Consider the following 25,023-nt stretch of genomic DNA (forward strand, 5'->3'; position numbering starts at 1 on the left):
ATGCTGGGAGGATTTGGGGTGATGGGGGATGTGGGGTGCTGGGGGGATTAGGGATGATGGGGGAATGGGGTGATGGGGGAATGTGGGCTCTGGAGGGCTGTAGGGTCCCGGGGAGATTTGGGGTCCTGGTGGGATTTGAGGTCTTGTGGGTTTGGGGGGGTCCTTGGAGGACATGGGGTCCTGGGGAATGCGAGGTTCTGGGTTTGGGGAGCCCTGGGGTGACATGGGGTCCTGGTGGGATTTGAGGTCCTGGAGATTTGGGGACCCTGGGAGGACCTGGGGTCCTGGTGGGATGCGAGGTTTGGGGGATCCTGGGGGGACACGGGGTCCTGGGGTGATGCTGGTGAGACACGGGATGCTGGGGGGACACGGGGTCCTGGGGTGTGTTCTGGGGCGCAGTGGGGTCGCAGCCCTGCCCCGTGTGACGCTGTCCCTCTCTGTCTCTCTCCGTCCCTCTATCCCTCCCTGTCCCTCCCTGTCTCTCTCTGTCCCTCCCTGTCCCTCTGTCCCTCCGTCCGTGTGTCGCGGTGCCGCAGGTGGTGCTGGCGCTGCGGGCGCTGCAGCGGTACCGCCTGGGCACGGACATGTCGCTGTTCGCCACCGAGCAGTTCGGCGCCGAGCCCAGCGCCTCGTACCCCGGCTACCCGGGCGGCAGCGGCGTGGAGAGCTCCGAGACCTACCAGAGCCCGCCCTTCAGCGAGAGCTTAGAGGCCAACCCCAAAGGTTACCAAGTGCCAGCCTACTGAGGGGCCGCGGCGGGGCCGCCCCGCTGTCCCGCCCCGCTGTCCCCAGCCCCGTCCCCCTGCCGTGGCCGCTCAGTGCCGGGTCCCTTTATTAGCTCGTTGTGCAGTGAATTCTGTACAGTGGTATTGGTTCTTGTCTTACCTGTCCCAGGGTTTCTAAGAGCAGTGTTCCCTCTAAGCCGGGAGGAAGGAAGGTTGGTAGTGCACACCTGTGCGTGAGGAGGAGGAGGAAATGTCCCAAATGTCCCCTCCGAGCTCTGCTGGGAAAGCCCAGGATGCCTTTTCCTCTCAGCAAACAGCAGCTGAGGAATTCTTATCTCGTTCTTCCAGAGCTAACACAGAAGCCGTGGAGGGTGGGAAGAGCTGGCCCTGGCTGCTCCCAGTGTGGAGCTCCCAGCCCAGGTTCCAGGGAAGCGCCAAATCCACGGGGAAATCAGTGCTGTCTGTGTTGTTTCCTTTGTATATACTTGCTGTACAAAGCAAATATCCAAACAGGTGTTTCCCAACTTGGTTTAGAGGCACAGCAGGCCGGGGTTGGGGTCAGTATCCAGAGGGCTTCTATGCTTCAGCAGGTTCTGGTGGAGGATTTAAAAAGTTGCTGTTTGAAATGGAAACAAGCGGGAGCTGGTTGCTAACTGGGAATAGCCTGTGATCAGTGGGAATGTGGCACTTTGTGGTTCATTTCCTCGTGGGGGATTGGGAAATTCGTAAATTCCTAAGGAATTTTTGGTTGGCAGCGCTGTCGCATCCTCACCCTGGAGAGGTGAGGACCGAGATGAGGGGCTCAGACTCCACATCCAGGGCCATTAGGAGCAATATTGGACTTGTATTTTTATTCTGGGAGCAGCCACCATCTGCCAGCTGCAGCAGAACCCAGGTGGGGACACGTGTGTCACCCTGCAGCCTCCAGAAACGAGGGATTATTCAGGCAGGGACCTGGGAAGGCAGCACAGGCCATTGGAGTCCATCCACCCCGTGTGGGCTCACGCTGTGTTTGGTGTGGGGAGAGTCAGTGAAAAGCAGCCAGGAGGGAGGCTCAGGCTGGGGGATCAGCTGCAAAGAGCAAGGGAAAGGAGGGAATGTGTCAAACATCCATTGCCAGCTCTCCCTGCCCGTGTGGCAGCTGCTCCAGGCTGTGTCACCAAGGGCTGAAACCTGAATTCCCAGCCCGGGGGTGGCAGCTCCATCCCTGGGGGCTCCTCCAGAGCCACCACTGCCTTGAGACCTCGAGAGGAGCAAGAGCCACCCCTGTGCTGTCCCCTCCCTGCCACAGGGCCTGGTCACTGCCGTCCTGCTGCTGGGATCAGAGCGCTCATTAACGAGCAGCAGGTAAATGCACTAATTAACAGCCGGTCATGCCCAGGTCACTGCCCGTGGCGTTCCTTGCCTTGGCTCCAGGTCCTGGCTGTGCCCAGCCCCTCACAGGTGCCTGACCATGAACACCCAGCCCAGAGCAGCCTCAGCCTCGAGGGATTCCGGGATCTTTGTGGGTTTGTGGAGTCAGATTTGCTGGGAAAGAAAAGAAAATAAAAACCCCGAGGATTTTAATACAGGGTACGGTAGAACTGTAGCAATATTTTCCTTAGAGGGAACACTGAAACTTTAGCAGCACAAACAGTACTTGTGTTAATATTTTAGCAAAATTATAATCAATTTAAATGTTTAAATTGATTGTACGTGAGACAATGTTCGTTGGGTACAGTGTATTTTTTCTAACTATGATATAACCGTTGCAGAGTTTCCGTGTAACCGTACAGAGCTAAAGCTGTGTCTGCCTGCGGGACACGTCCCGTGTGCCCCCTGCTGAATATATCACGCTCTGAATGTCCCCCCAGGCCTGCATTGCCTTTCTTTGCCCCCACACGCACATCCCACCACGCTGTGGCCTCTGGAGCAGCAGCAGGGGCACGGGGATGGCACCAGCACCGCTCCTGGTGCTTCCCAAAGCTCGTTTCAGCTTCCCAGGGTTTCCTTTTCCTTGCTGTGCTGGGCAGGGCAGGAGGAAGGGCTGGGGGGCTTCTGGCAGCACAGGAGATGCTCCTGGATTAAAGCAGAGATGGAATAAATAACCCGATCCCTGGTTAAAGCAGAGATGGAATAAATAACCTGTCAGCCTCAGCACTCAACAGGCACCTGGAGGGAGGCGAGCCCTGCTCCTCTGCACCCACAGTGCCCGTGCCAGGCAGGGCAGGGTGGCACCTCTGCTGGGGTGGCACTGGGACAGGCAGGAGCCACAGCTGGAGCGTTTTTCCAGGGAATGGCACCGGGCTGGTGTCCCATGGGCTGTGCCAAGGCCGTGTCACCAGGCAGGATGGGACAGCCCCAAACTCCCTGACTGTGGTGGGAGCCTTCACCCAGTGTCCCCACAGTGTCCCCACAGTGTTGGGTGTCACCGTCCCGGTGGCAGCCCTGGGTGTGCCCATCAGGGTGTGCAGGGAGTGCTGTCACCAAACACACCCCAAAGGGGCTGTGGATGGAGAACCAGAGCCATGGCTGCAGTAACCCTGGGCTGCTGGGGGTTCAGGGATCTGGAACATCAATTTTCCTCTTTTCTCCTCTTTTTCTGCCAGCTGTGCAACAGCAGCACTCACCCCCTTGTAAGCACCCGGGCCACATCCTAGGAGGGTGCCAGGGCTGTCCCAGAATTGTCCCAAAAGCGCGCCAGGACTGTGCTGAGCATGCCAGGGCTCTGCCATCCTCACAGGCTGTTTGTAGCCCTCTGTTCTCCCCAGAGCTCACAGAGGGCTCAGCTGTGCTCAGCCCAGCCCAAAAGCCTCTGCACGGTGTTAGCTCTAAATTTGGGTGTGAAGAGCAGAATTCCAGCGTTCTGCCCTTCCTGGAGCTGCACTCTGCCCCAGCCAGCCTCTTGCTCCAGGAGGCTCTGTCACAGCACCGCTGTTCCTCAGCACTGAGGTAACCCCATCGTGCACTGTGCATTCAGGCATATTAAAAGGTTTGGAGTTTTTGCCAACATTTCAAGCTGTTCCTAGCAAAGGTGGAAGCTTTGCTTTAGTGATGTTCAGTAAGAAACATCCTCCCCCTGCATTACCTGCTGTGTGTCAGGGGCTGGAGCAGAGCCTGAGAGCAAAGCCCTCCCTTTACAGGGCAGCATTTGGGATCTCACTGCTCTTGGGATGAGATTCCCACCAGTCCATGCCAAAACAACCAGTGGCCCCCAGCAGTGCTGTTTGTTCTCTGCCCATCAGGCCCTCCCAGGGCTGTCCTGTCCCTCCCTGGCACAGCGCTGGCTCCTGGCTCTGCCCTCTGTTCCCTGGGAATTGCCATCACTGTTCCATGCAATGGGAATTTCTCTCAATAAACACTGCCGTGCATTTCAGACCCCTCCCCAAGAGGTGGCTCTGGTCCCCCCGGTCCCATTCTCAGTCCCATTTTGTCCCCATGTCTGTCACAAGCCCCTCTCCCCCTCAGTGAGGCCCAGCCCTCGCTGCCTCAACTTGAAGCCCCAGTTCAGCTGCCTGGATTCTGTTGCAATACACATTCAAACCTCAGCTCCTTTCAGAGTTTTAATCTCCACAGCTCCCACCTGGGGGCTGCTGGTTCAGTTTCTTTGCCAATACCTCTGTCCGAGCAGACGCTTCCAGGAGTTGCAGTTGTCACTAACCTCTGTGCAGTGTAGTATAAAGTGGACTGTGTATGGAAATAAGTTTAAAATGTTTACAATTTTGTATATATTATATATATAAAAATATCTTTTGAGAGAACAATCTGTGATTCTGTATTTTCGGTGTCTGTGTAACCAACTGCAACTTATTTTCAATAAAGAGCTAAAAATGAATAGGAAAAAAAAAAAAGATTTGGTAATAACTTTATTGAATCAGGTGAGCACAAGGAACAAGGAAACTGCAACATCAGGCCCCAGAGATGCAGCAGCTCGAGGGAACTCCCAGCAGCACCTCCCAGGGAACTCAGAGCTGCTGATGGAGAAGGAACTGAAACCCAAGGGAAGACAAGATGCTCCTCCAGGGAAGACATTTCACTCCCTGAACTTTGCAAACCAAATGGGGACAGCTGCTGACTGGAAGTGGTGGCAGCACCCGGTTTCCTCAGGGACCAGGATCACCTCCAGGATCCTGAGTGAGGATCAGGGACTGCCAGGGGCTCGTGCACCCAAATCACCCTCCCCAGCCCCTTCTGGGCCAAACCCAACGTGCACAGGTGGTCACAACAGTCTTAAATATTCAAGAAAAGAAACCCAAAGCACTTTGCAGCCTGAGAGCAAGCAAAAATAACACATGTAAGGCAAGGAAGAGTGGCTGTGGGCAGGAGTAGCTCGTGGGTAATACTCTGAGCTCGATTCCATAGAAATGATGATGCTAGAAAAGCTGTGTTTTCATCACTACAAATTACATAACTTAATGTGAGCTTTGTTCCTACACTTCAGAAATAACTAAACCTGGATTTGGGAGAGAATCAGACACTGAACTACAGCCAGGGGGGACTCCTGGCACTCCATCAGCTCAGAGCTGCTGCTGGAGGAGTCACTTGACAGGAGGAAGAGATCCCCCTCTTCCTCTGGGGTGGAATTTGGGGGTGCCAAGGAACAGGAGCAAAGCCAGCCCGGTGGTACCCAGGGAGGTGCAGGTGTCAGACTACTGTAAACAGATAAATGCACTTAAAGGCACTGCAGAAAACATGGTCAGTAATCAGCAGCATTTAATGTCCCAGGATGCTGTTGGGAGCTCCCACCAGTAATACATCCAAGAAATTAGAAACATGGCAGTCATTAAATAAAATTTCCGTGTGCTTTACGGAGAGTAAAGCCTTAATGCTGTTACTGTACATGCAGGGCTACAAAATCAGCTTCTTGAAAGAACTTTACAGAAAAAGTCAGAGGCAACTTCAAATCTTGCACAGATCGGCCCAATTCTCCAAGCAGCAGAACTGACTCTGCAGAAAGGGAAACTCTGCAGCCCAGTGTGTGCAGCTCCCCTGGTCACACAGCCCAGGGAGCAGCACTCTCTCTTGCACCTTTTACACCCCTGACTAGTGTGATCTTCACTGAAATAGCACAAAAAAAATCAGAATGTTATAAGGGAAGCCACCTCCATTCATTTCAGCGATCCATAAACTTCCCCCACCCCCAAACCAGAAAGAAACCCCCAAACCAGAAGCTTATTCCCCTAGTGAGTCCCCCGTCATTCTGCAGATCCAAAAGGATTCCCAGCTATTGCATGTTCCAGGAGGAAGGAGCCCTGCCTGTCCCCCTGCAGCTCAGCCTAACCCCAGCCCAGCTTTGGGAGCTCAGACAGAGGGTGGGGACGAGCTCTGGCACATTGCCCTGACCCCTGTGCCCAGGAGGGCTTCCCAAATCACCTGCTCCTCTCTGCCTCAAGGGCACCAGCCCCCAGCTACTGCCAAACCTCGTTCCAAAGTGCACAGCCACAGCCAGAGCCCGGCTGCTGGCCCTGGGCAGAGCTAACTGATGATCCTGCTGATTGCCTGCAGCGAGGGGAACTCCTCATCCTCCAGGTGCAAAGCTTTGTGGGTCACCACGTCCTGCTGGGTCAGCACCTGCCTGCACGTGGGGCAGATGCAGCAGTCGAGGTCGGCGGGGGAGTCCGTCTGCCAAACGTTCTTTTTGTTCTTTTTAGGTTTGTTGGAGCTTTGCTTCTCCTTGAGCCGGAAGTCGTTGTGGGCAGAGAGCAGTTCCTGCTGCTTGGCTGTGTCTGGCAGCAACACCAACAACTCCTTGAAAATCTTCTTGAAGTTTTCCCCCAGCAGCTCCCGGCAGCTTTTGTAATACTGAGCTGCAGAGATCAGCCCCTGCAGGGGACAGGGAAGGGCAAGAATCAGAGGAAAATGAGTATTTATCTATTAAAAATCCCACTGGAATTCAGAAAGGGAGGCTTTGGGAAGCCACTCACCTGCCTGAACTGCCCAGAATGAGTTTTAAATTTATTGAACTTGGACTCGTCGCTCTGAAGAAATTCTTTAATGGATTGTATGAGCTGGATGTTCCTCTGCTGGAAGTTCTCAGGTATCAAGTATGATCCATGACAGGATTTTGGCCTGTATTGGAAAAGACCAGAAGTGACCCTGACACTGGTTTGTGTCACACAAAGAGGTTCTGGGACATAAATCACAAGGCTGTTATGGTTTACAGCTGCACGTCCTTCCTCCACCCAGCTACACAAAAGCAGCACACAGCTGTCTTGTCAGGATAATAAAATATGGGATTTCCATATCAGATTCCAGCTTTACACAAACAGAATGTTTAAAATCCAAGTTTAACATGGCCCTGACGAGCTGCTCTGTGAGCTGGGTGCACTCGAAAGATCTGAGCAAAGACCTCACTGTGAATAAACCAACAGATAATTCAGGTTCTGTATGAAACTGACACAAAGTTTTCCCTCCCCTTTTCCCAAAACCTCCTCTTTCTGTCCCAGAAGAAACCAGAGAGCAGATCCTCAAAGTCCAGAGCAGTGAAGGTCACCAGGAGAATAAACCTCAGCACCTTCCTGCTGGGACGCCCACAGAATTGATGAGAAGTACAGGAATATGTTGGAGCTGCAGATTCCCAAATAAATCCAGGATAGACCAAGGTCTGAGCAGCCAAAACATTGTGCAGGTTTGCAGTTCCTCAGACTTGTAACTTACACAGAGCTGTTTTATGCAATTCTCCTGAATCCAACCCCCAGCACCCTGGGACTTCCCAATGGGAACCTCCCCTGGCTGATCCCTTAGAGTCACCCCCCGTGTGCTGTTTGAAGCCCTGTGACACCAGGGAGGTGTGAGGTGTCCCACAGCCCCTGGCAGGCCCCTGACTCACTCTTTCAGAGCTGTAGTGACGGGTTCAGAGATGGTGGAGGATGGGATGACAGCGAAGCCCGGGGGGGGTTTGCTGACAGGCACCGACAGGCCCGGAGGCGGAGGAGGGTTCTTCAACAGCACCACGGAGTTAAAGCCTGAGGGAAGCAGGGAGAGACAGGAATTAGAGCGCGCCCACAGACCCCTGGCTAAAACCCACACCAGAGCCTGACACACTCTGCAGAAGCACCAAGCAGAGTTTGCAGTGCAGACATCACTATATTGGAGAAAACCTAAAAAAAAATCTTCAAGAAGCACTTGAGAGTGGCTGACGTTCCTCTACAGAGAAAGTGCTTTAATTATTCATTTACTTTCTCAATGGAAAATAATTTTGAAAGCCCACTCCAAGTCACAATGAGAAACACTTTTGCATTATTAAAGTGAACACAAACCACGGGAGGAGGCAGCAGACCCAGCCTGGCCTCTCCCAGCAGGGGCTGCACAAACAGCGGTGCTGGCGCCTCCCGATGTGACCCCACTGCCATGAAAACCACTCCAGGTCACCTTTGTTCCTGTCTCCCTGCCTTCACAAGGTCGTGGCTAAAAGCACGGCAGGAAACCTCTGCCAGCACAGGAGGAAGTGAAGTGACAAGTGCCAGCAGCGACAGGACACAGCCAGATTCCCTTTGCCCGCAGCGGCTTCCAAGGCAGATCTTGGAGCACAGCACACGGATGTGTCAGCCTTGGGGACAGGGAAAAACCAGCTCTACATCCAGGAGCCACCCCCAGAGAGCAAACCCCTCCAGCTGTGGGGCAGAGGTGAGTCCCAGAGGACATTCCAGCCCCCCTGTGACACCTAGGCTGACTCTACCTGTCAGCTGGTGGCAGAACCACACAAGAGCCAGGAGCTTACACAACACATCCATGTGTTCTCTGGGCTCTCCCCAAGCAAAGCTGGCTGTGCTCAGCAGTGCTTCCCCATCCCTGGAAGTGTCCAAGGCCAGCCTGGAACAACCTACTCTAGTGTAAAGTGCCTCTGCCCACAGCAGGGAGTGGAATGAGATGATCTTTAAGATCCCTGCCACCCAAACCATTCCACGACTCTGAGCTTCATTCCCTGCTCACCTGGTGGTGGGGGCATCCTGGCTGATCCTGAGCTCCCAAGAGCTGGGAAGTCTTCCTGAGGTAAAGGGCATTTGTTAGTCCCTGGGGGCTTTTTAAGGCCGGGGGGCTCTTTGGGTGCAGCACAGCCAGCTGATGGTTTCTCCGAGTGCCCGTTGACAAGGGGGCCGTGGGCAGCAGGGAAGGCCCTGCAGGGCTGCTCGGCCTCCGGGGGCTTCTCTGTGCCTGGCCTGGGCAATGGTGGCTCCTGGGGCGGGCGTGGGGATGATGGGCTCTGCTTCTCAACCCCCATCTTCTTCTTCTTGCCCACTTTTGTAAAAGTTTGTGAGGTAGAAGCTGCCAGCAAGGATGAGACGTCGAACATGGTCGGGGTGTTGCGGATCTCCTGGGTGGTCAGGCCACCGCTGCCGTCCTCGTCGTCCGATTCACAGAGTTTATTGCTCTTCTTATTTCCTTTGGAGGTGTTCAAGGATGGTTTTTTGGCTGGCTGGTTGACACAGGGGTTGCACATGGCTTTGACTACGTTTTTACTGGAACCATTGTTCCATGCAGATGTGATGTGAGTTACTGTCCTATTGGTGGGCTTCACTTTGGACACCAGGGCTGGGAAATCCTCCTCCTGGAAGGCTGCTTTCCTGGCAGTGGCTGTGTACATCAGAGACAGCCCTGATGAGATGCTGGGAGCTGCAGAGGAGGACAAGCTTGGGAAATCTTCATCTTTAAGCTTAACCAGAGCTGGCTGGGCAGAGCTGTGGGGAAGGGAGAGGGTTGGAGTTACTGAGGCAGCAGAACCCCAAGGGACAGCACAAACCCACAGCTCTCCACACTCCCTCAGACTGTCACTTAGAGTGACACAACAGGAATTGGACCAGATGATCCTCAGGGGCCCCTTCCAGCTGAGGATATTCCATGGTTCTATTCCATGATTCTAAGATCAAGCCAGGAGCTGATGCTGCTCATGCTGGTGAGCAGCACAGAAACAGCTCCAGGCAGGAGGGGACGGGGCAGGGGAAACCTTGGAGGGATCAAATGATCTGGAAAATTATTTTCCCCAGATATGCAGAACACATCTATCAGCTTCTAAACGTGCTTTGTCCCTGCTACAGCCCTGCAGACTCACCCTGGGAGAGGTCCTGCAGCAGAGCCGATTGCTGGAAAGTCCTCCTGGCTGAGCACTCCGTTAGCAGCTGCTTCTTTTGGAACAGGGACAGAAAGAGCAAAGACATTGTTTTCAACCCAAACCCATTCATTCCAGAGCAGGGGCTATCAATGGCCATGACTGCAGCACCACCAAGGCCTATTTTCAGCAGCTGGTGATGTCATTAACTGACATTCCAGAAGAACAATTTAAATCCATGCATCACTATTTCCTTCAATTAACTGTGCTGCCCATTATGTTGTGGCATTCAGGAAATCCATGATGCTTTAAATGAGTAAATCATGGCTAAGGCAGAACTTTCTGAGGGAACCTTCCAGACACTGAGATGCCCTGCAGCTGCAGGACCTGTCCAACACTCACCTGTGACATCATTTGAAGACTTTGGCACACGTTTGGAGCTGAGCACGTCGGGATCCCTCAAATCCTCCTTTCTCCCCCTGCTGCTGCTGCCTTCCTCCTTGTCCTCCACCCTCTTCTTCTCTTCCTGCCGTTTGGCTGCCACAGATGCTCTGACTGCTGCTGCAACATCCCTGTCTTCTTCTTCCCTGCAGGACAGGGCGGACTCACTTGGTCAAACAGCAAGGATCACAGAGCACTGCCTCGCTGCAGTGTCACCTCTGAGGTGCCAGCTCTGGTGACATCCCTGATCTTGTGCTGCCACCTGCTGAGAAACCCAAACCAGCCCCACCACTCCAATCCACCCTGGATTTCCAAGTTCCATGTGTGGGTATAACAATCCAGGCCAGAAGAAACCAGGCTGAACTGGGAGAGACAGTACCAGGGATGCAGGGGGCACCTGTCTCTCCCATTCATTTCCAAATGTATGGAATCATTCTTGGAGGCCACAGGAACTCCTTGAGGCATGGCTGGGCATGAACTCTCAACACATGCACGACCCACATGTGACACCAACAGAGGAGTGCTTTGGGATGGAGTTTTTTCCCCAGTGGAATCATCAGTAATGAACCAGCTGCCCGTCCAGCCAGAAAAAGAAGAAAATAAGATGTGCAGGATGTAAAATCATTCGGGTCTGGTGTGGATGAAGACACATAGAAATGAAAGTTTCATTTCAATACTTAACCCTCTTTCTTTTCCAAAGCACTCAGTCTGGCCACACAGAGATCTGTCAGTTCAATGAAAAGCATGGTCCTTAGAACAGGAATTTCATGACCACTCAGACCAAAAACTCCATTAAACCTGCACAGACTTGTCACCTACTTCAGAAAATCCTATTTAGAGAAGTTTGCATAAAAACAGCTGCTGGAATTAATTCAGGGTTCTGAGTTTATCTGACTCAAAAGTTGAGGGTTACATTGTTTGCTTCCTGAGCTGAAACCTCACACAAAATAACTCCATGATGACTGAGCACATAGCCAGGACACAGGCTTGGACTGGAAGCTGTCAGCTAAGGATTCACCACAGAGGCTTCCGAATTTTGTATCACTTCCTTCCTCCTAATCCACCAAAATACTGTGAATTGGTAAATAAAAGCCAAGACTAAACTGGAGTAAAACTCCCCACAAGGTTGTGCTACTCACCTCTTGTACCTCCAGCTGCCCCTCCTGTTCTGCTGGCTGCCTCGGCTGCTCAACCTGCTCGCCCTCCCTTGCCTGTTGAACCTGTCAACCTCCTCATAGTCATCTCCACCTACAACACCTAAAACAGAGGGGAAGGATGATTACTCTCAGTTATTTCTCTAGTGTGGGCATCACACTGTGCCTGAAAAATGCAAAAACATATTGGTACAAATAAATTATCTTCATTTCTTTCTGATGACCAAGTCAGCAGTTCTAGAATTACCTGTCCTCATTAAACTCATACACAGGGAAAAAAATCCTATAACAATTCAGGAAGGGATGTCTGGATATCACTTGCTCCAGCCCTTTACTCAAAGCAAGGCCAGCTCTAAAACTACATCAGAGGGTTTTGTCTGGGCAAGTTCTGGTTATCCTCAAACTCTGCAACCTCTCAGCTGGAGAGACCTTCTCAAACTCTGCAACCTCTGAGGTTGGAGAGGCCTTCTCAAACTCTGCAACCCCTCAGGTTGGAGAGGCCTTCTCAAAGTCTACAAGCTCTTGGTCCTGTTCCAGGGCTTGTCTACCTTGTTTGGGAAGAATCTTCACACCTATGAAATATTCACCAGGCGTTCTTAGAGAATGAGACCCATAGATTGGTTTGGTTGGTGGAAGGACCTTAAAGAACATCTTGCTCCAGAGCAAGGACACCTTCCACCAGTCCAGGCTGCTCCAAGGCCTGTCCAGGGTGCTTCCAGGGCTGGAGCAGCCGCAGTGATGCCTGCCCACCCTGGTGGGGTGCCCATCCCTGCCCTGGGAGCTGGGCTGACCATCAGTCCTGCCCGTCCCTGCCCCTCAGCCCAGCTGACCATCGGTCCTGCCCGTCCCTGCCCCTCAGCCCATCTGACCGTCGGTCCTGCCCGTCCCTGCCCATCCCTGCCCCTCAGCCCATCTGACCGTCGGTCCTGCCTGTCCCTGCCCCTCAGCCCAGCTGACCGTCAGTCCTGCCCATCCCTGCCCCTCAGCCCAGCTGACTGTCAGTCCTGTCTGTCCCTGCCCGTCCCTGCCCCTCAGCCCAGCTGACCGTCGGTCCTGCCCGTCCCTACCCATCCCTGCCCCTCAGCCCAGCTGACCATCAGTCCTGCCCGTCCCTGCCCGTCCCTGCCCCTCAGCCCGGCTGACCGTCAGTCCTGCCCGTCCCTGCCCGTCCCTGCCCCTCAGCCCAGCTGACCGTCAGTCCTGCCCGTCCCTGCCCGTCCCTGCCCCTCAGCCCGGCTGACCGTCGGTCCTGCGCGGGTGCCGGGGCGCGTAGGTGAACTGCAGGTCGATGTGGCGGTTCTGGCGCGCCTCGGCGCGGCTCTTGCTGTGGCAGGCGCTCTTGTGGGCCTTGTAGTCGATCTCGGTGCGGAAGGCGTGCGTGAACTGCTCCGTGCTGCAGCGGCCCTCCTCGCACAGGAAGTGCTTCTCCCTGAAGTGCTCCCGCAGGTACTCGTAGTCACTGCGGAGGGAAAGCACAGAGCTGAGCCTTCTCATTCTGACACAGTCATGTCTTCAGGTTGAGCTCTCCCACTTCCCAGATTCTTGGGAATTCCCTGCATTGGTACATAACTCTGAACTCCACAGAAAGTGTCAGCAGTTCTCCTCACAGCTCAGGCACACAGAGCAATCCTTGTCCAGCCCCAGAACCAAGGACACCGAGAGCAGTCTGGGAGGGTGGGACTGCACAACCTGAGCTGGAATTGGACAATGAACCCCAACATGGAAATGGACCAAAACTTATCAAAGTGTGAGAACTCCTGACCCATTGTCCATCTTGGGTGTAGCCACAGCCAGGCCCTTGCACTGCCCAAGGTGAATCCTTTGAGGCCTTTTAATAAATCCCTGCTTTATTCCTTTAGCTCTACCCAGCCTGTTCCAGGGAGACTCTCAAGGCATCAAGGGGAAGTGAGAACAAGCCCTGGTGGTTCATTTGTCCTTATCCCAGGGATGTTTTCCAGCTGACCCTGTTTCTGTATAGCCAACACATGATCCAGATGTTAACCCAAACCCACAGATGCCCAGCACATCCAGTTGTGCATACAACAAAAAAGTTACCTCTATTCCCCTTGCACACAAACCTTGGAGCAGCAGGACCAAGGAATCACAGAATTAAGGTTGGAAAAGGCCTTTAAGACCATCAGCCAGCACCACCACCATGTTCACCGCTAAGTTGTGTCCCCAGGTGCCACATTCACTTGGTTTTAAACATTTCCAGGGATGGAGACTCCACCATTTCCCTGGCTAATCTCTTCCAGTGCCTGACAACCCTTTCCATGAAGGAATTTTTCCCAATATCCAATCTAAACCTCCCCTGATGCAACTTAACACTTCCTCTCATCCTGTCCCGCATTAGAGGTAACACACCAGACAGCTGCTGTCAGGCTGCAAAATTAACTTTATTTAATGAAGAAAATTTTAAAGCATGAACTACACTCAAAGTGAATATTTTGGCTACTTATTTACAGAATTGCACCTAACCTGCTGCCACTCCTCCACTCTGCTTTCAAACACTACTTACCCCTAAATTCATAGCACACTCAAGGAATTCTACTTCATAATTTAAGCTAGAAAAGGGGAATTTAAGCCGGGAAAAGGACTCCTATCAGTAATGTTTGCTTGCCTGTAGTACTCCTGAGCCCCCTCAGAGTCACAGAAGTGGCAGAAGTAGTGGTCCCTGCGCAGGTGCTTGAGCAGCTCGTCGTTGTCCAGGTAGCGCTCGTCGCAGAACTTGCAGAGGGGGTGGCCCCGGTGGGAGGTGTCATCAGGGTCCCCATGGATCCGGTGCCGGGCCAGGTCCTTCCTGGAGTACCATTTCCTCTCGTAGGTGAAGATCTGGAGGGCAGGGATTGTGTTAATGCATTGGTATTTAGGGATTTGTATTTATAGATTTGTACTGTTTCCTATGGACACAGAACTAAACAGAACAAGCCAGGCTGTGTCCAACTTCTCCATCCGTAGAAGTGGAAGATTTGCTTCAAAAAGATGCAGTTTGACCACCAACACCTAAAATTTTTGGTGGACAGGAAGTAAAATTTAACTCATGGATTCAAATTAAATCTAACTTGCATTTCTCTGAACACTGGGAATGAATTTAATTCACTTTTTTCCCTTTGGAATCTTTTTATGCTGTAACAAATTTAAATTATAATCTCTGGAGTGGAAAAAGCCTAACTATGTATTTATCAACAAACAGTATTTTGCATTCTCAAATTTAGAAACCCCAAGGGACCGGTTTTACCTTCCTCTCACAGTACCCACCCCAAATATCTGCACGCAGAGGATTCACTTCAGTGAACAACTCGTGTATCTTAAGCCAGCCCTCTGTCCCCACTGCCTTGTGAGCTGTTTTGGTAGGAAGGATTCTGGAGATGCCAAAAAGATCAACCCAGCCTTGAGAACAGAATATCCTTTATTTCTGGCCTAGATAAGGACTGGGAAATTGCTCTGGCAAAATGTTGGTTCGGCTTTGCCAAGGCTGATGGACTGAAGCTTTCATGAGTTTAGGAGTTTCTTTTCAGTGGGTATGAGTAAGATGGGACTTTTTTCTTTGAAATAAAAATCTCTACAGTATTCTGAAATTAAAAAGCAACAGTTTTAATGTTGTATGTGAGAGAAAATGGCAAACAAGTTCCCTCAGTGCTGAGGGAACCCTGGGCATGAAGCACCTCACCAGAGCTCAAAGGACACCAGAAACCAAAGGAAGTCCTGCCCTCGTTTCCCACTTCCCTTCAATCAGCTCCAGGAATTCCAAGACCACAGGAAAGACTCAGCTCAGTTCCCAAACTTATTAGGGTTCATTTAGGTCAACCTGTTCGCTCCTGGATCCCATCCCTTTTGGCAGCAAATTCCAGTTCACCTGGCACAAACCAACTGTGGCACCACCACCGTGGGGTTTAATTTAAAACCTGGAGAACCTCCAGGCCCTCTTCATTAATCAGTTTATGGAAGAAGAAAGGCTTAAAATAAAGCAACTGGCCTCACTGCAGGAAGAGGGAACTTACATAAATCCTTGCTGTTCTGCCTTCCCACTTCCCAGGAACTCCTGGAGGTCATGGAGGGAAACTCCCTCCTTCCCACACATCCAAGCAGAGGCCCAGCTCACCTTTAGGTGTTTAACACAGAGTTTGCAGCAGAAGAGCTCGTGCTGCTTCCTCATGTGCTGTTCCAGATCTGCAAAGGTGTTGAAGGGCTTTGCATCCGGGCACAAGGGGCACTCGTGCTGCAGCAGCTTCCTGAGGGACGAGAGAGATTCCCAAAAATGACCCAACTCCCTCTCAGCACCCCCACACCTTCAGCAAAACACAAATGTTCCATCCCTGGCAGAAGGCTCCAGCTTTAAGGCTGCCCCTGCAATCTGCAGGGAGGGTTGTGACCTGCTTACTTCAAGAATTGCTTATTGCAAGAATTCTGCTGGATGGCAGGAACAGGATGGAACCAAACTACACCGAGGTTCCAACTGCTGGAGCAGAGCTGAGCAGCCATGAAGCAGGAACCACAGCAGAAACTCACTGCAAAACTGAGTAAACTGAAACAAACCCTTCCCCTGATGGGTCACATCCAATTCCAGTACACTTCCCACTGTCAGAAACTGAAGAATACAGTGGGGAGAGATAAATTGAAATTAAAGAATTGTATTAGGAAAGGAGGGGAAAAAAACCCATCCCAAAACCCCACCACACAGTGGCTCCCAGGAAGAGATGAGCACTGGTCTCACTGGGAGAACTCCCACTCCCTCATTCCCACAAGTATCAAGCCAAAACTGCAAATGTCCCAAAGTTACATTCTCAGCCCAAATCAGGGTGAAAATAATGCCCAATTCTCCAAGGAAAAAGCTCCGCTGTCTGTATGCATCTTTTACACTCTTCTTTCCATTATCTCAAGCCCTCCCAATTAGGATTGTTATGAAAAATATCTGTAGAACATGATGCTAATGCCACGTTTTTGTTCTGCACTGTTTTTTTCACTTCACCTTTTTTCCCTCCCATTCAGATTTAAGATCTTTGTGTGAAGACATTGTTACTCTTCATGCAATACTTGGCACACCTTGCTTTGGTTAGTCCTTATTCAGCACAGCAGTAATTACAACAGTAATTAAGTCTTTATCAATTTCCACAGCAGCCACACAAGGAATGGGAAGGTTTTCAGCCATTCTGCTGCCGTTAAAGATGCCAAAAGGGATTTTTATCGAGAGAGCAAAGGCGTTGTGCTGGGGAATCCAACACTGCAGCCCCAGGAGCTGCTGAGTGCTCAGTGCCTGCTCCAGCTGTCACCTCGCCAAGCACACCTGCACAGGTGACTCAGAGCTGCCCAAATGCCAGGAGAGCAGAGCGGGGCACCCCGCCCTCCCGCAGGCACTTCCTGCCACGTCCGGTGCGCCACCACGTGCTGGGGACACCGCGGGGACATTCACCTGTACAGCGCATACACCTCGGCATCCATGAAGTAAATGTCGTATTTCTTCTCATGCTGCAGCTGCTGCAGGGCAATGGAGGAGAAGGAGGGCAGCTTCCTCCCGAACACCACCTGTGGGAACAGCACCGGGGTGGGCATTGCAGCAGGCACGGCCTCGGGGAGCTGCCCACGCCCGCAGCCCTGTGCCAGCCTCAGCTGTCACCTCCCTCGGGCACTGTCCCCTGCTGCCAGCAGGGCCACGGGACATGTTATCAACCCGCCAGGGATTGGCGCAGCGTGGCCTGTGGAGTTTGAACGGGGTTAGGAAACGCTCCCGGTGTGTTTTGCTCGCACAGCTGTTCGCAGAGTAAATACCCCGCAGCAGCACAGCCCCTGCCACAGCCAATGCCCGCCAGGAGCCCTGCCCCCGGCTCCTCCCTGGGCATCGCACGGGCACCGGGAGTGTCCAGGTGACTCAGTGTCTAAGGCTGGCAGGGAAAAAGCACCGTTTCGTGTTCCCTTAACTCCCAGGAAAGCGAGGAGCTAAACACAGAGCACCTCCCGAATCACCTGTACCGCACACCCCTCTCAGGGCATCTCCTTGCTGCCAGCTGCCCCCCGGGCTCGGAGCACTGCAGCTCCCACTGCCAGCCCGGGAACTGCTGCTGGAGTCACCAGCCCCAGCCCAGACAGGCTGAGACATAGATACAGCAAGGAATTTCAGTTCTTACAGCAAAAGCTACATCAGAAATCTAGAAGTAGATTCCCAGAGAAGCTGTGGCTGCCCCTGGATCCCTGGCAGTGCCCAAGGCCAGGTTGGACACGGCTGGGAGCAGCCTGGGACAGTGAGAGGTGTCCCTGCCATGGCACTGGATGGGCTTTAGGTCCCTTGCATTCCAAACCATTCCAGGATTTTACGATTCCATGATCCCCCCTAAGAGCTGCAGCCTCCTGGAGCAGGGAGCAAAGGCTCCATTCTGTGCTGCCAGGGCGAGCCCCGCTGACTTCACACCATAAACATTCGCTCTAACTCCATTTTCTCCACGTTTTGTTTCCCACTGGCCCAGTCGGCGGCGGCACCCCCGGGAGCGGGGCACAGGGGGATAACCCGGGCGCTCCGTCCCCGTCGGTCCCACCCGGCCCATTCCCGGTGCGGCCCTGCCCGGAGCTGCCCCGCCCGGCCCGCGGGCCCCCCAGCCCCAGCCCCGGGCCCGGCCTCACCTGCCGCAGCTCCTCCCGGCACACGGCGCAGTACCGGACGCCGCAGAGCGCCCGCATTCGCACGGAGCAGCGGTAGCAGATGGGGTGCTCGCAGCGGCCCAGAGCCACCACGTCCAGCTCCCCGCAGCACAGCACGCACGGCCCCTCCGCCGGGCCCGGCCCCGCGCCGGCCATGGCGGCCATGGCGGCCTCGGCCCCGCGCCGCCCCGCCCGCACCACTGAGCGCGGGCTAGAGCGCCGCCCCACCATAGAGACGCACGCTCACACAGCGCTCAGCGGCCATAGAGCTCCGCCCAGAGCGCCGCCGCGCTACCGGAACTGATTCCCCCCCCCAGGGCCACAGCGCCGCCATACTGATGTCACCGCGCGGTCCTCCAGCGGCCGGCCGTAGAGACGCAGCGCGGTGACCATAGAGATGCGCGGGGCGGAGCGGCCCCGGCTGCGCCGCTCTGGTTCCATCTCGGTGGTGGCTCTGAGACGGAGGAGGACCCCGGACGCGGTCGGCGGTCTCGGACGCGTTTGCGGTCTCGGGCACTTTTGCGGTCTGCAGCTCCTTCCTGGCTGTGGGGACATGGGGACTCGGACTCTGCACTTCAGTCTGAGGGACCCAGGGCCGCTCCTGCCACCTGTGGGAGTGGGGACATGAGGGACCCAAGGCTGCTCCTGGTATCTCAGTCTGTGGTGACGCGGGGCCCTGAGCCCATCCCCGTGCCCCGCTGCTGATGGATGTGGCATTTTCCCAGATCAAACGCCCCCTCTGGGGTGCCAGCAGATCCTCCATGGATTCATCCCATCGCCAGCTCCGCTGCTTGATTTCATTTTAAATTTTATAACCCAGCCATGCGTTTTCCCAAGTAAACCGGGGGCGACTGGGGAAATAAAAGCGTTAAAAACGTTCTTGGAGCACTGCAGACACTGGGGTTTGATATCCAGTACAGCAGGAACGCAAACGAGCTCAGTGTATGTAACACGAATAAATCTTTATTTGCTGCAGGGGGTGAGTCCCACACACTTTCCCCTGTGCAGAGGCAGCCCAGGTGTGTAAAACGCCAATCACTTGTTTTTAGAATTTTAAAAGTTTAATAGTAATAAAATGGTTATAAAAATAGTAATATAATTAGAGTAATACAAATTTGGACAATTAGGATTAGGACAATATGAGACAATAAAAACAAAGAGTGACAGACAGTCCGGGTACCTTTTCTGGGCAGCACAAGCCCAAAAAAGGACCCACGTTAACAGAGGATTAACCCTTAAAAACAGCAGCCTATTGCATATTCATACACCTCATACATGATCCAAAACTGAAGGTGTTTCTGCTTAATGTCTACTTCCTCCCTTCATCTTGTAAATCAATTTTCTTGGCTACTCGAAGTCTGAGGAGGTAATAATTCTTTTCTTGAGATCTTGGTGTCTTGTTGCTGTTTTCTCTTTGAAGAATTTCTGTTATCCATTCCTTGAACTAGTTACAAAACGTATTTTTACATCACATAGTTTCTATTTTAATATTATGCTATAGCCTAAAAACTATACTTACCACACTACTTAAAAATATTAATACAGCGTTACTAAAAAATATTAATACAACATAACTTTCCAACATAACACATATAGTATTAATTTTAGTATTTGTGAAGAGCCAATCCGATAATATGCATTTCTCATAGATGGGAATTGCTGCTGCTTGGACAGGAGAGGGTGCTCCAGGAGCAGGGAAAAATGCTTCAACAGCAGCCATGTTCCTCTGGAAGTGGGGAAAAAGGAAAAAAAACAAGAAAAATAAAGGATAGAAGCTTGTTTGGCGATAGCACAGAGGAACACACAGGAAGTTTTTTCAAAGGTTGCAGCCTCTCTCCTCTTTTTCCCCACAGATCCCTGCTAAGTGACCAGCGTGGGATCACTGAGTCATAAAACCTTGGAATGCTTTGGGTTGGGAGGAACCTCAAAGCCCTCCCAGTGCCACCCCTGCCATGGCAGGGACACCTCCCACTGTCCCTGGGTGTTCTGTGCCCTGTCCAACCTTCCCAGGGATCCAGGGGCAGCCACAGCTTCCCTGGGAATTCCATCCCAGCCCCTTCACCATGATCACAGCCAGGAATTCCTTCCCATATCCATCTATCCCTGCCCTCTGGGATCCAGGGGCAGCCACAGCTTCCCTGGGAATTCCATCCCAGCCCCTTCACCACCCTCACAGCCAGGAATTCCTTCCCATATCCATCTATCCCTGCCCTCTGGCAGTGGGAAGCCATTCCCCCTTGTCCTGTCACTCCATGATGAAATTCCTACTGAATTCCTAGGGTCTTCCTGGAAGGTCTGACTAGCACCTCTATGGTCCCTTTCTTTTCCCTGAATTCCTTGTCGTTTGAGTCAAAAAGTTGCTCTTCGTTTTCTTTGAGCCATAAACAATCATTTCAGGACAAAGCAACTCATCAAACAGATAATTAAAAAATCCCATGATGTTCACCAGCCTCGGTTAATGACATCTGTGCCATCAAATAAATTAAGTAATAGCTTTGTTAAGTGTTTGGGAGCAGATAATGAAGGATTTGAACGATTTGGATCGTTGGGTACAACAGGTAATATTTACTTTCTCCTAGAGAGCCCCATTTATCCCTCTCAACGTGCAGTGGGATAACACACGTCTTGCTAATCAAGGCTGAAGTGTGTTTGGGTGGGGCTGCGTGGAATAATTAGGAATGACTGGTGATGGTGGCTGTAATTACTCCAGGAAATGTTCCCCGAATTAATGACACTGTTGAAAATGTTTTTGTGCCCCAACTGCATCACCCAATTTTGGAGAGCAATTAGCATGAAATGAGCTGGAGGCTGCTGGCAGTGATGTGCTGCCCTGAGTGTCACTTGGCTGGGCAGTGACACCGTGGCTCGGGATCATAAACACACCTGGAAAGGGACATTACTCACTGCCAGGACAATGGGACAGGGACACTCAGCACGAGCTGGGACATTTCAGAGGCAGTGACATCACTTCCCACCAGCCCAGGAGCACCGAGGAGCTGATCCAGAGCCCTGATCCTGCACAGTGTGTCCACAGCAGGGTGGTTTGCCCCGAGGAGGGTGTGATGTTCCTGGTCCTGCCGTTCGCCAGGCAGGCAGCAGCTCCTCAGCTGGGGCATTTTCTGCTTTTGGGATGATATTTGTTATAATCAGTGGCTGGGGGGAAACCACTGAAGATTCCATGTCCCTTCATGGTGCAGGTGAACCTCCCCCAGCTCTGACAGCTCCTGCCAGGTCAGATCCCATCCTCAGCTCTCAGATCCAGGGAGCTCATTTGGCACAAAACCCATGTAAGGACATCATAGCATGGCCTGGGCTGGAAGGAACCTTACAGATCATCTGTGCTCCTTCCAGAGTTCCTTCTGGAGGCCAGATCCATCCCTGACCTGTACACCCTCCATGGGATGACCCATCCCAGCCCAGATCCTACTTGTGGCACGGTGCCGTTGCCAGAGTTGGGTGTCCTGAACTACTGCCTCTTGCTCTTCCTCCACAGCATGGCAGGGAGCAGCTTGGAGCAGCTCTTCCATGGCACCACAGCCTCAGGCTGCACCAGGGAACCTTCAGGGATATTGGGAGAATTCCCTCATGGAACGGGCTGTGTTGGAATCCCCATCCCTGGCTGTGGCACCTGGGGACATGACTTTGTGGTGGCCTTGGCAGTGCTGGGAGCACGGTTGGACTCAGTGGTGTTGGAGCTCTGTTCCAGTCTCAGTGATTCTGTGATTCCATGGCTCCATATCCTGCTAACACAGCTCTGCTGCTACCATGGCTTTTCCAGCAGTTGGACACATCTTTCCACAGCTGTAAAATGCCAAAAAAAACCCTCTCTGTTCCATTTTGTCATCATCATACAAGATATTCCCACTCTCCTGGCATTCCCACCATCAGCAAGCAGCACAAAGAATTGCTAAAAAGCCAACACTGAAACCTTCAAACTTCACCAAATCCTGTTTCCAGCTCCTCACCCTTCTGGAGAGCCATCCTGCTGGTGCCTGTGAGTCATGTGTTGAGATTCATTTATTTTGTGGCGCAGAGAGGTTTTTATAAGCCTGTTTGAAAGGATTGAATCATTCTTTGCTGATGATTTAAAGATGCCGGTTTATTTCTCTGGTGATTGCAAATGAGAGTCAGATCTTAGCACTGAGTGTGACCCCAAAACATAAAGAAATAAAATTTTATAGAATTAACTTGGTTCTAAATATCTTAGTTGGTGCTTAGTTCAGTGTGTTGGCAGGCAGGTAATGTTTCCCTCCCAAGAAAAAGGGTTAATATTGACACTTGGGATAGTTGATTTCCATGCTTACTCACTAAATATCCCATAATAACTGCAGGGAAAGGCCTTCTCCAGTCATTTCATCAGCAATAAATACCCTTTGGAATAATTGATCAGTCTGGAGATGAGCACAACAAGCCCATTGCACTCAGCAGAGCCCCAGACCCAATATTTATTGTTCAGCTCTGAGATCCTGTCCAAGTGTAGAACCAAAGGTTGAGCCTTGGATTAATTTCCCATTCCCAGCCTGGTGCCGACACGGCTCATTTGTAGCCAAGGCTCTTAGTGCAGAACGGGGAAATTTGTCTTCATTTGATAAAGTTTCTGCTGAAAGTGATGATGTTCTCAGCGTTCTGTTTTAAGGAAAATGAGTCTCAGCCAGCCCCTGAGCAGTGGCTTCCCACAGGTACCTCACTGCATGGAATCCTGGCATGGTTTGGGGTGCAAGGGACCTTAAACCCATTCAGTCCAATCCCAGCACCTTCCACTGTCCCAGGCTGCTCCAAGCCCCATCCAGCCTGGCCTTGGACACTGCCAGGGACCCAGGGGCAGCCACAGCTGCTCTGGGCACCCTCCCCACGCTCTGAGTCAAGAATTCCTTCCCAAAATCCCATCTAACCCAGCCCTCTGGCAGGGGGAAGCCATTCCTTGTCCTGGCTCTCCAGGCCCTTGTCCAAAGCTGCACCAGGGGAGGTTCAGGTTGGATATTAGGGAAAATTTCTTCATGGAAGAAAGGTTGTCACGCCCTGGCGGAGGCTGCCCAGGGCAGGGGTGGAGTCAGGGTCCCTGGGCTGCTCAGTAAATGTGTGGATGTGACACTTGGGGACACAGGGGTGAACGAGGAGGGGACGGACTGATGGCTGGACAAGGGGATCTTAGAGGACTTCTCCAACCTTAACCTGTGCAGATTTGCCTGAAGGCAGATTTATTCTCATCTACACCCCTCCGAGCCCTCTAGCCATCTCACACGTGTGTGCTGGAGAGCCTCAGCTAATTACAGTTCAGGAGAACAGGAGAGCTCTTGGGAGCGGTGTGCACTTTGGTTAGGAGATCTCAGGGCTGTCAAATGAAAGATTCATCTCCCAGCTCTTTCTCCTCACAGCAAACTCTGCAGAGCAGAGCCAAATGTACTCTGCACTTCACACATCTGGGTATTAACTCTCTGGTGGAGTTGGGAATTACTTCCAGGAGAAAGCCTGACTCGTGGACTGGAGGGAGCCGAGGGTCTGCTCACATTTCAGACATCAGCAGCCATGGCATCTTTCCTCCCTGCTCTTTTCCCTGCTTCTCTGAGTTTTTGTCTTTGCTGCTTTCCTGAGGCAGCACTGTCATCCCCCATGGTGGGGAATTTCTCGTCACGGTTCCTCCGTGGTGTTATTCACACCCAAACCACTCTGTGATGCTGCTGCTGCAGCCCTTGATGTGTTTGAAGACATCTTGTGCCAAGCGCGGGAGAGGCAAAATACAGGGCAGGATGGGTGATGGTGTCTCACAGTCCATCCTCTCACCCAGGAGGCCCCACCAGAGCTGGGCTCTCCAGCTGATGAGTCAGGCCAGGAGTGAAGGGTCACTCCTGCAGCTTGCAGGGTGATGGACAACTTCATTAAGCTGGAGGTGAGGACCCCTCGGTGGGTTTGGTGAGTCCGGACCTCTGTTTGGTTTTGGTCTCCCATCAGTGATTCAGTTATTCCCTCTCTGTACCTGGCTTTGAAGCAGAAATAATTCCACTGACTCACCTGGGGCTTAGCTATTGTCTGTAAAGGGCTTTGAAATCCTGAAGGATCAATGCCCTGAGAGTGTGGGTGATTGTGGTGTGAGCTCAGCACAGAATCCAAGAGAGGAAACCAATTCCCTTGGCTTGGAGCAGCAGCTCCGTGAAGCTCTGCACAAGCATCGCAAGCCTGTGGGGTTTTTTCCTTACCTTTGTGCTAATGGATCCATTGTTTCGTGTAAAGGTTTCTCCTGCTCCTGTTCTATCCTGTGTGACATTTACAGTACTCTTTGTTCCATTAGCAAAGTAATTTGAGATAGTTTATTATCCTTTGGAGACTTCACTGCCTTCTGTTTAACTTGCACGTGACTGGACCCTGAAGACAAAACCTCTTAAAATAGTGCGTGAGGCTAAAAATAGTGGGGAATAAGTTGCTTCTTAGGAGTCAAATAATTAATTTAGTGCACTTTAGCAAGATCTGCAACAGTAGGAAACACCCCTTGTTTCCTCTTTCTCTTCAGAGCCACCAAAGCCTGCTGCAGCTTTCTCAGGAGTCAAGGTGTGTTTTACCTCACAGCTTGAAGCCGTAATTTGTTTGTAGCAACTGCAGCTCCTTTATTTCAGCGGAACAGACAAATAGCATTTAATCACGTTCTGAATCACCGGGGGCAGGAATTGCTCCGTGATCCGAGTTTGTTACACAAGGACACACTCGAGATGTGAGAAAATGGCAAAGGTTGTTGTTGCTGGGGCTTTGTGGTGTGCTGCCAGCACAGCACCTGAGGCACAGGGGCTGTTTGGGTCCCCCTGGCTGAGTGCCTCATCCCAGCCCCACACAAACCCTGCTCTGATTGCCCTGGAGCTCAGCACTGGGATGGGTGCTGGAAAACACCAGGATTTACTGAGCACACGTGTGGGAATGTCCTTTTCTTGCCGTCAAGACTTTGCTCACTCCCAGGCTGAAGTAATGCAGGAGGCAGCAGGGATGTGAATGTGGGAAAGGAGGGGAAGTGCAGGAATTTGGGCAGGGCTGGGGAATCAGAGCAGCGACCTGGGCAGCAGGG

At 52.4% G+C, this 25,023-nt stretch overlaps 2 protein-coding genes across 3 annotated transcripts in view; one reads left to right on the top strand and one right to left on the bottom strand.

Moving 5' to 3' along the window:
* Nucleotides 1-4,617, top strand: part of SYNGR3 (synaptogyrin 3) — an 18,941-nt gene extending 14,324 nt beyond the window's left edge. The window contains exon 4 of the mRNA XM_058815899.1: nt 537-4,617. Coding sequence (XP_058671882.1) covers nt 537-746 — 210 coding nt within the window. The 3' untranslated portion in view covers nt 747-4,617. The remainder of the gene's footprint in view (nt 1-536) is intronic.
* ZNF598 (zinc finger protein 598, E3 ubiquitin ligase) lies at nt 4,570-18,206 on the bottom strand. Of its 2 annotated transcripts, none has more exons than XM_058815897.1 (12): nt 17,958-18,206; nt 16,756-16,868; nt 15,448-15,577; nt 13,966-14,177; nt 12,587-12,804; nt 11,331-11,448; nt 10,153-10,337; nt 9,754-9,826; nt 8,637-9,382; nt 7,534-7,669; nt 6,629-6,773; nt 4,570-6,527 (listed from the first exon to the last, which is right to left on the bottom strand). In XM_058815897.1, the coding sequence occupies exons 1-12, from the start codon at nt 18,204-18,206 to the stop codon at nt 6,180-6,182; spliced, it is 2,673 nt and encodes an 890-aa protein (XP_058671880.1). In that variant the 3' UTR covers nt 4,570-6,179. The 2 variants fall into 2 exon arrangements, with proteins under 2 accessions (XP_058671880.1, XP_058671881.1); XM_058815898.1 differs by having other exon boundaries at nt 9,754-9,823; nt 17,958-18,157.
* Between the last annotated feature and the right edge of the window lie 6,817 nt (nt 18,207-25,023).

The sequence above is a fragment of the Ammospiza caudacuta genome, chromosome 17, assembly GCF_027887145.1.
Source record: "Ammospiza caudacuta isolate bAmmCau1 chromosome 17, bAmmCau1.pri, whole genome shotgun sequence".
Classification (NCBI taxonomy): Eukaryota; Metazoa; Chordata; class Aves; order Passeriformes; family Passerellidae; genus Ammospiza; species Ammospiza caudacuta.

Coding starts and splice junctions, on each gene's coding strand:
- ZNF598 (XM_058815897.1), bottom strand. CDS start 18,206: ATGGTGGGGCGGCGCTCTAGCCCGCGCTCAGTGGTGCGGGCGGGGCGG. Junction 16,869..17,957: donor GCCGGGAGGAGCTGCGGCAG/GTGAGGCCGGGC, acceptor CTGTTCCCACAG/GTGGTGTTCGGGAGGAAGCT. Junction 12,805..13,965: donor GGGGCTCAGGAGTACTACAG/GCAAGCAAACAT, acceptor TTCCCTCCGCAG/TGACTACGAGTACCTGCGGG.